This window comes from Plectrocnemia conspersa, unplaced genomic scaffold (assembly GCF_051122295.1).
Source record: "Plectrocnemia conspersa isolate PC_06_02 unplaced genomic scaffold, ASM5112229v1 ptg000006l, whole genome shotgun sequence".
Classification (NCBI taxonomy): Eukaryota; Metazoa; Arthropoda; class Insecta; order Trichoptera; family Polycentropodidae; genus Plectrocnemia; species Plectrocnemia conspersa.
The window spans coordinates 11,801,223-11,815,676 of NW_028277170.1; the positions used below are offsets into that span (position 1 = coordinate 11,801,223).

Genomic DNA, 14,454 nt, shown 5'->3' on the forward strand with positions numbered 1-14,454 from the left:
CAGCCTTATGGGTGGTCGACGGTTATGAAGTAGCTTATATTTTGTGAAGCTTACTTACTTAAGATGTAATACGCTATAGTACTTATTAAACTATTATGTTTATTATTATATTTTAGTTGAAAATAAGAAAAAAAAATTAGACTAAATTTTTAGTTTATTTGAATGTCAACATTGATATTGTTTTGTACTGTGGTAACACTAGAGTATCTGACTTTTGACCGCATATGTTAACACATGTACCTGTCAGACGGTCGACATTATTCAACATTCATGTACGTTCATAAATACACTTAAATTTTGACTCATAACCTCTCTAAAATAACTTAACCTTGAAAATAAACATCGTTTTATTTATGAGATTTTGTAAAACCTTCGATAAAATCAGATTTATAGTAAAATTGCAAATATTTGCGGAAAAGATCAGTCAAGGAAAAATTTCGCAATCTGGGTTTTATTGGAATACCTGTATTTACATTTAATTGTGCGATAAAGAATAATCTTATTTATTAATTTTATGCAATATTTATGTAATTATGATTAGCAGTGGTAATACAAACATTCTAGAAATCTTAGTAAGAGTTGAAAACAAACATATCTAATTGAACATTTTTTTATTTACTTTAAAATATTTTTGTACTATAATGTCTGTAAAAAACATTTAAAATATTTAAACTTTTAATAAAATGTGTGTCATAGAATGTGTGAAATTGCATAATATTTATTATTTTCCTCAAGATAAATTAACCTACCATTAATGTATATCTGTAATTTATAATAACTGTTTCCCTATTTATCTAAAATGTCAATATTGTTCAAGATCAAATTATCATTTCACTATTAAAAATAAAATTATTTGTTTTATATGCTTTATATCTATTATTAAAAATAAATTCATTTCTTACGTACTGTACAGATGTTGCATTTCTTTACTATAAAAATATATTTAAATTAAGTAATCCAATTATAATTTCAATATTAGCTAATAATTATTTTTTACCCACATGTTTATACCGACAATTAATAATAGGCAATATGAAATATATTTTTTTTACTTAAATGATTAATATTGTTTATCATTATGTAGTAACTATGAAAATTGATTTGATAAAGCAAACCTTATTTGCTAATAAGTATTTTACCTAAACTATCATAAATAAAGGTTTGAATTGAATACTTCATTAATTAAAGTGTTAAATTAAACGAAATTGTTCTTATCGTGTTTATATATGTATTTAACTATCACTGGTCCTAAACTTTTGTATTGTAATACAGTTGAAACACTGAAGTTTCATATTTATTTTAAATTTAATATTCTTAGAGAACGTATATTTTATGAAGTCAAATATGAAATCTTACAAAAATAGTTTTATTTTGATATATTGAAGCAAGGTCGTGCCAGAATTAGATATTTGACATTACGATGGCTCTTAAAATCATATCTTATGCGAAAATCTCTTAGGTTCCTTTGATTTATTATCGTTTTTATTGTAAATTTATCTCAAAATAATCTGATTATTGTTTATTTCAGCACTGTTTGTTTCGTAATCGAATCAACTGAACAAAGATGGCTGTGAACCTTATGTTTGACGCTTGGGACTATACAATACTGGTCATAATGTTAATAGTGTCTGTCGCGATAGGAGTTTATTATCGCTTCACAGGCGGAAAGCAGAAGACGACGCAGGTTACAAATTTTACTAATCTTAATGATATCTACCTAAGGTTAATTACGTACAATTTACAACTTGTTTGAAGTAGCGTAAAGTAAATATTTACAGTAATTAAACGTTTAGCTCATATAATGTATGAGTGGTACAAAGTATTATTATAAACTAACTAAATTTCATCACAATATACATTTATATAGGCTAATAAGCTAGATTTTTAAAAAATATTACTATACACCTAATTTTGATAATAATAACAAATTACCACTGTTATTTTCAAACAATTGGTATAAAAACTCAAAGTAATTTTTATGCATGTTGAACTGAAAAAAATGTTTAAATTTAATGTTGACACTTAATCGACGTATCGTTTTTCGCCACCTACTGCATAGCAACAGACAATTTTGCAATTATTTCGTGGGACGCAAAACTAACTAAAACTTTGTCACTCCAGAAAAAAAATTCGTTGTCACTTTACGATCTCTACGTGTGTACAAAAATGCGCTTCATATTTTTTGCGTTTTATATTTTTTATATAGTGCAAACATTCATTCTATAGATGGTAGCACAATAAGCCTTAGTTTTTGCGTGTAGATACTATCAAATCCTTAGTTATAAGATGTCGAAAAAGATATATTTTACCCGTCCCATAGATTAACATTAACGAATGTGACGGATAGGTACTATCTGAAGTGTTAGTTAAGTTTTAACATAAATTAAAACACATGTATTTCGTGAAAAAAAATATATTTCGTGCCTCGTTGATAGTTTTATGCTGATTCTTTAAACGGGTATGATGCAAATATATATTTTTATATATATCATTTTAATGTCTACGTCTTGAAAGTGGCTACTGTTTAACCTTCGTTGTCACAGTCAATCTGCGATCAAAAAGTTCGACCTCAATAAAGCAAATCAATTTGATTTACAGGAGTACCTACTTGCTGATAGAAACATGTCGTTTTTGCCAGTGAGCTTCTCATTGATGGCTTCGTTTATGTCGGCAATTACGTTGTTGGGAGTGTCTACCGAAAATTACATGTACGGAACGCAGTTCGTCGTGATTAACTTTTCGTATGGAATAGCAACGCCGATCGCTGCTTATCTTTACCTGCCTGTGTTTTTTAAGCTACAGAAAGTCAGCGCTTACGAGGTATGTATCGTTGGATTACATCGAGAGCAATAGTCACTAAGGGAAAACAATTGTAGTTTTAACGAATATATTATGTCTATATAAGCTCTTTATAAAATGATAATTGAGTTAAATATAGCACATAGATTATAAGTTACGTTATTACGATACAATGAGTCAAGTAAGAAAAATTGTAATTATTGGACAATTTAATTATTTTAAAAAAATACCGTAAAACTTCGTTTAAACCATTACACTTTCTAGAATTTATTTTGTTTCGTGTTTTTTGCACAAAATCATAGAATTGCTATATTGTTGCATCGGATATAAATTGCTATCGATCTACAAGGTCTTAAATATAAATCACCATGGCATAATCAGTAGCCAGAAAGCTCTGAAAATATATTAGGAGCAAAGTCCATACATAGAACAACGTATAGAATTTATAAACAATGCATAGTGAAGAAAACAAGTCGTGTGTTCTTATGCTACTGCTTTAACACCATTAGACGAAACAACAACATTTACCCCATCTGTTTAATTTGCGTGGCAAAAGGACTATAATAAACGCTAAAATCAAAACCATTATTTATTGTTTACCCAGAATCACCTTAACTGACCTAGTAACGCAAACAATGACCTTTTGACATAAAGAAACAGATGCCAACCTAAAAATTAGATTCACATTGCAAAAATATCTGAAAGGTAATCCGACTATGATTGTTCAAAATTTCTATAGACTAAACTTCATATAATACAAAGCCTGACCCACGACAGTATCATTCAACTATACAAAATTATTGCTAAGACAGTTTGTTTTAGAATCTATTGAATAGAATTTATTGTTACAAATCTATGGCTACTGCTTTCCGATTAACTTAATTAAAAAATTGTCATATACAATTAATGATTTTCTTTATTTTTAAACAGTATTTGGGTATGCGATTTGGTCAAACTATACGATTGCTCGCTTCTATTGTTTACACTCTACAAATGGTTTTATACATCGGAATTGTACTGTATGCTCCGGCGATAACGCTTGAAGCCGTTACCGGGCTCTCTAAAACGTTTTCTATACTGCTAATAGGTAAGTAAACAAATTTAGATAAATATTTTTTAACGAATGGTAAATTTTGGTTACTCATTGCAATGTGCATGAAAAATTATTTTATATGACCAATGTTAACTGCAGTGTTATATATGCATATATATATATTATGCTCTCAGTTAAGAGATGTATTGAATAGGTTGTAATTGATTTTTGTGTGTAATTGTGGATGTTAATTTTTCGCAATCATTTCAACTTTAAAAGGGTGTCGGACAATGATGCATATTATCTATAATGAGGGTATGGATGAAAAGGAGAGGTTGTGAATTTATAAAAAGCTAAAATGTATGTTTAGTAATCTCAATCAATTACACATTCAGATTAAAAAATAATAATACTTTTAAAGACATAAAGAAAATGTATAATCAATTCATTTATTCGCAAAAGATTTTTTATTTAAATAAAGTTATGTTTTAGGACTCGTGTGTACTTTTTATTCTACTATTGGAGGCATGAAAGCTGTTCTCATCACAGACGTGTTTCAATCTATCCTCATGTTTGCCGCAGTCTATAGTATAATCATCTACGCAGTCATAGCTTCCGGATTTGACGGAATTTGGAAGATAGCTGAAGAGGGAGGACGTATAGAGTTTGATAAGTAATATATAACAAAATGCTTATTGACTAAATTTGAGTTTAATAAGTTATTAACTGTGATAAATGATCAGTTTCAGCTTTGATCCAACTGTAAGACACACCTGGTGGTCTCTCATCATCGGTGGGATGATTACTTATCTATCATTATACGCCGTTAACCAAACACAGGTTCAAAATATATTTATATATGTATACATATGTACAGGATGTCTAAAGAAAAGCCAAACATATTTATTAAATGAAGTTGAAATGAACTTTTGTTTAGGTTTTTTTATCATTAATAGTTTTTGATTTTTTTTGTAAAATACTTTTCTTGACTGTTATATAATTTAAATCAATGAGTACTTCCATACTTTAATTTTATAACTTAACAGTTCTTTTAATAATTTAAAAGTATAACTTTTATTATATTGCTTGTGATGTTTTGAATGACTACAACAATATACCGACATTAAAATTATACATTGATGGAAATTATTTTAATTTAACTTTTTTTAATTTTTTTTTATTATTTTGTGATAGAAGCATTTCAAAAATGTTTTACAGCAAATACATCATATGTAGAAGAAGAATGATTTAGATTAATTATTTATGTGAATTTATTTTGTTGACATTGTTTTTGTTTTCAATTTTGATTGAGTTAATGCTATTATTATAATATACATGTATTATGTTAGAATTTTAAATATCTTCAAGTTCTTGTGTTTGATATTGAATGATATCAGTGATTTAGATGGAATTATGAGTACAAGTCATAAAATCAAATATTATTTAATGCCTTTATATATGTTACCTAAACCAAATTTAATTTACTAATTATTTTTAAAATGCTCTACTAAAACGAAAATTATTTTGATTTATGTTCTTAATTCCCTAAACTCTAAATACTATAATTTTATTGTCAAAGAACTGTCATTTTTGCTTATGCTTTTATTGAATCTTATCAAATTTGCTTTTAATATTGATAATAATATTTATATCCTATGTATTTTGACAAAATTAACATATGTTGCTAATGGATAATTTTTAGAGAATAGTTTAGAATATAATAAATCCATCAAATAGATTTAGATTTAAAATATATTTTTTTTAACTATTACATTGTCCATTGATTTTCAACAAATACATTTGATTACAATCTCAAATTTATCATCGTTAATTGTTAATTTACTTTATCTGAAGTTTTCGTTACTTGTAAATAATTTTATTAAATTTACGATGATTTCACAAATAGTAATAAAAGCGAAATGTATTTTAGAAATAAGAAATTGCTAGCGCTGTTATGTAAATTTTAACGCAACTGTAATTGTCTACAGTTCATTACTTAAGTATTATTTTAATTCTTTTAAGGTTCAACGACTTCTAACAGTAAAAGATCTTAAGACATCTCAGAAATGTTTGTGGTGGAACTGGCCTATATTGACACTACTCAGTTTGAGCACATCGTTTAGGTTATTATTTATAAATAAATAATTAAAAACTATTCCAGCCTAACGGCCTCAAAATTATTGATTAATATGTTTATTTTAGTGGCCTTGCAATATTCTCCAAATACTACAACTGTGATCCTGTAAAAAACGGAACCATCAGTTCAGTCGATCAGCTTATGCCTTTTTACGTTGTGGACACCATGGGTGGAACTCCCGGTCTGGCTGGTCTGTTCATAGCCGGAATTTTCAGTGCCTCCTTATCGACGGTTTCGGCTGCATGCAACAGTCTATCGGCCGTCACGTTGCAAGATTACGTTCAAGTAAGTATTATAAAAGATTTTATAGTAGACGTTGATCCCGTAAATATACCAAATATCAATTTTTCAACAGCCTCTTTATAAATCGTTGAAGAAGAGGACAATCCCCGAAACATCTCTAGCGGTGTTATCAAAATTTTTGGCAGCTTCTTACGGCTTAATATGTCTGGCGGTGGCTTTCATCGCTCAATACCTCGGCGGAGTCTTGCAGGCAGCGCTCACCATATTTGGAGTAGTCGGGGGACCGCTCCTTGGCATCTTCACTCTTGGAATGTTCACAACGTCGGCCAATGAAGCTGTAATTTCTATCATTTTTTTATTTGTTCAAGTTTAAAATTTTTAGCTATACTAAATCGTCACTTGAGAATAAAACCTGACACTTAAATAGTATTGCACTTTAGATAAAAGACTACAGATTGACTGTGCTTATAAGTATGGATGTACTCTTATTAAATTAAAATATAGAAACCTTGAGCCGCTAATATAGAAGAAAAAATATAAAGTTTGCGTTGAATCGGATCATAGAACATCTATAAAAATATAAACTGTAGAATGTTTTTTATGCTTTTGAGAAACAAACCGTTGCTGTATAAAACATTTTTAAAGCCAATATAGACATATGGAATTCGTATAGAAATTAAACCTAGAAATAATCCAAAGATTCCAATCAAAAACATTGAATTGCATTCATGGTATGTGACAAACAAGACGATTCATTGAGATTTTCGTATAAGGATGATTAAAGAAAAGATAAAATACATCACCAATATATATTTTGATAGATAGCGGCTGCTTACAAATGAAGCGCCAAGAATATTGCTGACTTCTAGAGACGTTATAAGCCCGATTTGTCAATTAAAAAATGTTAATTAATGGCTTAAACGGTCAATCACATGAAATAAAAGATTAAATATACAAATAATATTTTTATAAATAATTAATCTGAAAAATGTAAACAGGGTTGTGTCACTGGACTACTAACGGGTCTTGCATTTTCACTCTGGATCGGATTTGGAGGACCAAAACCTCCACCACCATATTTGGAAACTCGCACAGATGGATGTAACATGACTTCAAGAATAACATCTCAGATGCACGTAGCAGAAAAAATAATAAAAAGCTTGGAAGAAGAGTAAATTTTTTATAAATCTAATATAAAGCGTAATTTATGTCGATTATTAATTTTCATATCTATCATTTCAGAGATTACTATTTCTATTTGTACAGATTGTCCTATTTGTGGTCAGGCCTGCTCGGTTTTTTGATAACGATGTTTGTAGGCTATATGACATCATTAGTTCTGTTCAGAATTTCTCCTCAGACATTCGGAAATTATTGGCAAAAAAAGAAAGAACGCACCGTTGAAAACATAGAGAACGAAAGTAGTTCAAACAGAGATGGAAGCAGCGAAATTGTGTCGGAAGAACAAGCGTACAGTAACTATCACGGATTGCCCAATCCGGATTTGTTCACTCCTCTGTTATCGAAGAGAATATTAAAAAATAATCTGGCTCATATAGAATCTCTAAAGACTGAGGTTAGTAGTTAAATCAATAGTTAACAGCTTTTTTTTATAAATAACAATTTACATAATAATCACTTAATTGAAAGGAACTAAATCACATGCCATTCAAGATACAGTTATAACGAATTATTATAATAACAATAGTTTGCTTATAAGTTGTTTAATTTTTAAAATACTATACAATTCAGATGATTGATATTTCAACAAGCGTAAAAACATTTTGTGATAATATGAATTGGTTTCTTTTAGTTAAAGGATATCTTTTTATTTTATTTCTTAAACTTATATTTATTTCTATATTCAACATACTATTAAGATATTATATAAATGAAATAGAGCTAAATTAAAATTTAATAGTGTTTTTAATTAATGAACAAACAGTTTTAAGTATAAAGGCACATAGCTATGAAAACCTTATACGATAGTGAGTCAAATAAAAACCATAAAAATTTCACTATTCGATGTGTCTGACCAGGTGAAGAAGTCTACTAACGAACTCACTGATTCCGAACGTTCTAGATCACTAGTACACTTGCTGGAGTAACAGATTTGTATCACAATACTGTTGCTTCCATTTCACAGAACAATAAAGCGGGATCTTGAATTATCATCGCATTTTTAAGGTTTTTAATTGACTAACTCGTAAGCATACCAAAAGTGATTCATCCATCTACTTGAAATACTCAATTTTTGAATTTTATGTTTTTTTTAAAAAATTCATTATTTTTGTCTCTATATAAAAAATTGATATTTCTCTAAATCATAACGTTTTAAATCTTGAAAATTATAAGGTTTTCAAAGTAACATACACTATACTGCATTGTATACGGGTACTATTTAACAGGGAATTATTTTAAGATATGTGTGCTTTTAAATAAATGATTTGTTCCATAAAATGAATTGCTTGTACATTTATGTAAGGTAAATCTTCGGATTTTTTCTTCGAAAAGGATTCGTTGCAGGGTTATTCATAAGGGGTCTACTGTACTGACCAATACTCGGTCGCTACCGCTCGCTTACACCTAATCTGTCCAACAGTAATTCGTTTCATGGAACAAGTATTTTACGTGTGTTTTATATATAATATATATGAACTCATTATATATTACACAATATTGCCACGTATAATTAAATTTTTTTGCATGTTAATACATATGTATGTTTATTACTATTATACACTTGAATCAATTTGTAATCACAAATTACTCTAATCTTTTTTATAGGTGACATCTGGCAATGAGAATTGATTTTTCGCTTGGACTTTGTGATTTACTCACTCTATATAAACACTCAGTGTGATTTACTCACTCTATATAAACACTTTCTCGGTGTACAAAATGGTGGATGGTTTATAATTGTGTGTATATATATATATACTGAAAATTTTTATTCTTTAATATAGTGCATTTAAAAATAGTATATAAATAAATAATATGGCAAAAATTACAAAAATGGTGAAAATAATATGAATTTTGTGATATTAGATTAGTGATTTTATTTTGTATACATTTTCACCAAAAAAGTTTGAAAATGCAATAAAATAAAATATTTTTTTATGCCATAATAATGTAACATATTTTTTTTTTCATAAAATGCCTATTGTAGACCTTTTTTGCTTTTGATTATATAAAATTCATGGATAAGGAAATTGGTTTTTAGGTGCTTTTTTATTTTGATTGCTATTAATATTAATTAATTAAGTCAGCGTTTCTCAAATAATTAATACTTTCTAAAAGTGAAATGAAAAAAAAATAGTTATTCTTTTCCAATAAATATTTTTTGTACCCTACATTTTTATTTTAAATCTTTATTAAAAATAAATTCACAAAAAATTAGACCCACAGTCTGAAAAAGCTTGGGAGGCGCTGAATTAAGGTGTTTGAAATAATATTTTTTTGCACAAAATTTGAGCTATTATTGTCACTTTATAATTTTACAGACCTCATTTTAATCTGTGACAATTTTTAGATATACATACATGATACAAATTTTATTACATGTGCCCATTTGTAATGTTCCAGATGGAATATGCGCCTTTAAATAGCAACGGAAGATTTTTAAATTGATTTACTAACATGTGAACTCCAATTTATATTAATAGAGCTTTTATGAACAACATTATTTATATAATTAAATCATGAACTAAATCACATTTGTAACGAAGCTATGATTATAAGCCATTTCTAAGCATGAAATCTAACATACATGGTAGCCTTTATAACCTGTATACTATTTTTATGCATTACAATTCTTATGTGGCTTTTATATACAGTGACCGTAGGATTATGTTTAATTGCACATTAATGCCACTTCATATTCATATTGTAACAGTTTCTAATGTGTATTTTTTCATACTTTGTAAAGACATTTTATGAACATGACATATCTTCTTCGGTCGTAAATTTAACGACTGAGGGTCCCGCCCTTTTGTAGTAAATTGTTAAAACAAATTTTTTTGAAGATATTATCTAATCTGTTACTATCTACATACCACATTCCAGAAAGTAGTACAGTTGATTTCTACATTTTGTCCTCCATCACACTTTCAATAGTATTTAATATCCATATTACATTCAATGTAATGATGCTGCTTCACTATATATGTACTTATTTTTTTGGAGCATTATGCGACATACCTACACTGGTTGTTCTAAGAATGTATCTCTACAATGTTAAAGCAAAAAAAATATAAATATTTTCCAAACGGTTAAATCTTATGATTAAAATAAGATTTTTAATTAACACATTTTATGTTTCATTTCTATAAAAATGCTTTATAACTACATTATTTACTTGTTACCATTGTAATATTTATTATTTGTTGTTTTAAAAAATGTATCAAAACTAATTAGCATAAACTTTTAGGCTGTGAAATTACAAAATTTGTAATAAGAAAATTAAACCATTCCATGCAGTAAATTATATGGTCAGAAAATTGTTATTAATTTATTTAAATGTTTTATTTTTAAATCCTTGTAAAATAACTATACACATGTTGAAATTTTATATATTTTGAATATAAATGTTAAAAAAAATGTATTTTTATTTTATTATATAAGAGAGAAACCCAACAAAGCTTTCGTAAGCAGATGACACATAATATGTTTGTGTTATGTTAGTTTTGCGTAACGGAGAACCTAAGTTAATTTGATTATAATCAAACATCAATAAAGTTTTCATTTTATTGTCTATTTATTACATAGATTACCTATAGAACTGTCAAATATGTGTGTCAATGAAAAGTATTATTGCTTTGCGACATAAATTTAGAAAAATACTTTTCACATAAATTTTTATTGTTGAATATGGTAGAAATCCCTGGATCGGTGAGAGAAAATCAGAAATCTTAAAAAAAGTAGAACATCATCATTGTTTTTACTATATTTTATTTACAGTCATTAAAGTCGCATTGAAAGAAAAATATTATTGTATATATATATTTATAGTTTCAAAAACTTAAGAGTAGGTATTGTAACATCAGTATGGAAAGGCAAACTATTTTCTTTATTTAAAAATAAGGACCACACATAATCGTCGTTTTTAAATCAGTTGTGCAAGATCTGTTAAAATATTGATAACAATCGGAGCGGTTCTCTGTCTTCCGAAATGTAAGGCGAATAATAGACAAACTATGCATTTCCTGGCAGAGATCAGTAGTGCTGGCGCCAAGGAATGTGCACTAAAACCGTAGTACTATATCCCTAACAAAGGAGCATATTTTCGTCGAATTGCAACATTGCATAACGTAAAAATTGTTTCCAGATATACAAGAAAGACATCCACCTGTTATAATCAATAAGACAAAAACAAAGTTCGAAAGAAAACTTTTACATACGGTACCACAATTCCACTTGAGGTAATTTGTCATATTTACGTTAATTTTTTTTATTACTTTTTCATTGAATTGAAAACTAAAAAATGAAAATGCTCGAACAATAGTGCTGATGTTATTTATTTATTTTAAATCTTACGTTACACCATGACAACCGTTAGCCCAATGCGTTACAACGGAGCAGAGCCGTAGCCCAAAGGGTCAGATCAACGAAACGAAATTGGTAATAATCCACATTCAAACAATACATTTGTATTTATATTTTATTAAATATTATTTTTTGTAATTTTCGTATGTCTCACATTCTAAAAAAAATACGGAACTGGGAATTTTTAGAAGCGTGTTATAAACTGTTATGTTTTGATGTTTCTGTTAATGCTTTTTAGTAATAAAAGCCGAGAAAGTTTCTTAGTAAAATATCTTTAATTTAAATTTGGCCATTCGTGAACTGATTATTGTGTTAATAAACTGTAATGTAATAATTCGTTTTGTTGATAAACTATTATATTATTTATATTAGTAAATATTATTTATAATAGTATAACTGTATTATCGGCTAGCTTAATGTTTTTGTTGTTTTATAATGAGTATGATGTTGATATGGAATATTTGTAATGCGTTTTTCCTGGTACAAACCACTATGCGTTGTAGGAAAATGCTAGAAAAATAACTGTTGTCCAACAACATAACTGACAAAAAATGTATGTGAGGTTAACCCTAATCATATTTGTTATATAATTATTATAGAACCTAGTTTTGTTGTATTTTTTTGGGTCAAGACAAAACCGCATATTCATAAATAATAAATAAGCACTTTTTTGGCAAATATTGTGTTACAATAAAAAATTCGCTCGAAAAACTAATAGCATATCGAATAACGGATGTATCACAGAGTTAAACATTTCGTTACGTCAAACTGAATAATTAACCAAAATTTGACAAGTGGCACAAGGTTTCTTTTTTTCAAGAAAATTAAATCGTTTTTAGTATAATGTGAAATAGAATCTGTAGAATTTTAATATATTATACGATATATAAAATTTTCATGGCTTGCTTACTATTTATATGCATAAAACTAAAGAAAACGAGTATCTATAAGAGTATTGTTTTTAATTTCAATGTAAAGATTATTTCAAATTCAGATGTATCTCAAAAAAATTATACGAATAAAAACAATTGTTTTTTACTTTAGATGTACCAAAATAAGTCCAGTAATATTAGTTTCATTCTCTGACGTAGACGTAGTCTACTTATGTTAACAAAAAATAAAAACGTGTATAAAAATAGTTTAAACTACTAGCTAACTTGATAACTAAATCGATATTCAGGTTTTTCTGTCTTAATAAAAACACACGAAAATAATTATTAAGGAATCTAAACTTTAAAATTATCTAAACCTCTAAAACCAATCAATGTAAAGTCGACGAAATATATTTTTCAATTTGAGAAATTCCAGTTGTAGCACGTTTATTTTAATTGATATTATACTAGCTAGCAGTTATACAGTGGAGATTTTAAATTACCTGTATCCAAGTAAATCGACAAAACACAAACAAGGCTTTGTTTAATAGCCCTATAATACTGCTAAGAAATTCGAATATATTAAAACTATTAAATGATACGCTGGTTGTTAATGCATTGAACGAATATAATATAATGATTGAGGAAACGATCATGACACATTTAAAGATTCTTAGAAATCTTTTTTTACGGTTTTGCTCTACCATTGCTCTACGTGACAGTAATTTACAAGAAATTAATGCTTTTCTCATAATAAACTAAATTCGTAATGTTAGGAGAGGAACTACTAAAACACTTAGATGTGCTGGTAGATTAAAAAGGCGTCTATTCACTACAAAGTTTTAATAAAAATGTAAATAGTTTTAAAAATAACTATGTAGTTATATTACAAACGAAAACCAACATTGTTAATATGTAAAAATTATATCATATCAATAAATTAATGCAATCATTATAGCGTAGTTCGCTCTTTTTTTATAGCACATTGTTTTTGTAAGGTTTCCACGTTTCCTTATGACCTTGTTTAAAATTAAGCGAACTGTACTATTTCTGATGTATTATTAGATTGTTTGAAATGATTAATAAAAAATGAATTAATATATGAAGTTATATTGATTATAAATTAAATATATTATAAACAATATTAATCTTCATTAAATTAGATTTTTATTTATTGAGAGCCATAAATGTGTTCTAAGTCAGTAGTATCCAACCGAAATGGTTTACTGGACCAAAACCAAAATTAAAGACTGTTTTTTTAATTTATTTTAAGACATCAAACATACATATTTATTTTAAGACATCAAACATACATACATATATTTCAATTCAGAGGATGACTGGAGTTCTTATAACTCTATCTGCAAATTTGTTGGAGCTGATTCTACAATAATGTAAAATGAAGATAAGAAAATATTGTACATATTCTCGTAATTCTTTAAATATAAAAAATGTAAATGAGCCCTATATTTTTATTTTAACTTTTATAAAGCGTAAATTTTGGTATAAATGATTTTATATTTTGATAACAATCTGTAATCAATTTGTATTCAACTTAACTTTTATTGTGATGTCTGTAATAAAATATAAATCTAAATGTCATTTTTCATCGTATAACTCAGAAGCATTCTCGTCATTTTCATTCACATAAATTTAAATTTCTTCAGCATTTTCCGTGACTTACCCATCGAATCTTTGAGTAAAAAAGAATATCTTATTACTCAACTGACTACTGACGATGCTTAAAATAATTATTTTTTAACAACAAATAACATCGTATAGTTCACATGAAATACCCAGGCATATAAATTTTCAAGGTACAAAAA

The 14,454-nt window shown here is 27.5% G+C and overlaps 1 protein-coding gene across 3 annotated transcripts; it reads left to right on the top strand.

Annotated features, from left to right (window-relative positions):
• Window positions 1–184: 184 nt before the first annotated feature.
• LOC148234243 (putative sodium-dependent multivitamin transporter) lies at window positions 185–10,811 on the top strand. Of its 3 annotated transcripts, XR_015809915.1 has the most exons (13): window positions 190–272; window positions 1,529–1,684; window positions 2,599–2,820; window positions 3,730–3,886; window positions 4,325–4,505; window positions 4,576–4,672; window positions 5,855–5,955; window positions 6,035–6,254; window positions 6,325–6,549; window positions 7,211–7,383; window positions 7,455–7,788; window positions 9,000–9,133; window positions 9,798–10,811. XR_015809915.1 is itself a non-coding variant. In XM_088187525.1 (12 exons), the coding sequence occupies exons 2-12, from the start codon at window positions 1,565–1,567 to the stop codon at window positions 9,840–9,842; spliced, it is 1,875 nt and encodes a 624-aa protein (XP_088043651.1). In that variant the 5' UTR covers window positions 185–272; window positions 1,529–1,564; the 3' UTR covers window positions 9,843–10,811. The 3 variants fall into 3 exon arrangements, 2 of the variants coding, with proteins under 2 accessions (XP_088043651.1, XP_088043652.1); XM_088187525.1 differs by lacking the exon at window positions 9,000–9,133 and having other exon boundaries at window positions 185–272; XM_088187526.1 differs by lacking the exon at window positions 9,798–10,811 and having other exon boundaries at window positions 9,000–9,156.
• The last annotated feature ends 3,643 nt before the right edge of the window (window positions 10,812–14,454 follow it).

Excerpts from the sequence above, each read along its gene's own strand:
- LOC148234243 (XM_088187525.1), top strand. The coding sequence starts at position 1,565 with ATGGCTGTGAACCTTATGTTTGACGCTTGGGACTATACAATACTGGTC. Across the intron at positions 1,685-2,598 it reads GAAAGCAGAAGACGACGCAG|GAGTACCTACTTGCTGATAG; the intron begins GTTACAAATTTT and ends TTTGATTTACAG. Across the intron at positions 7,384-7,454 it reads ATAAAAAGCTTGGAAGAAGA|AGATTACTATTTCTATTTGT; the intron begins GTAAATTTTTTA and ends CTATCATTTCAG.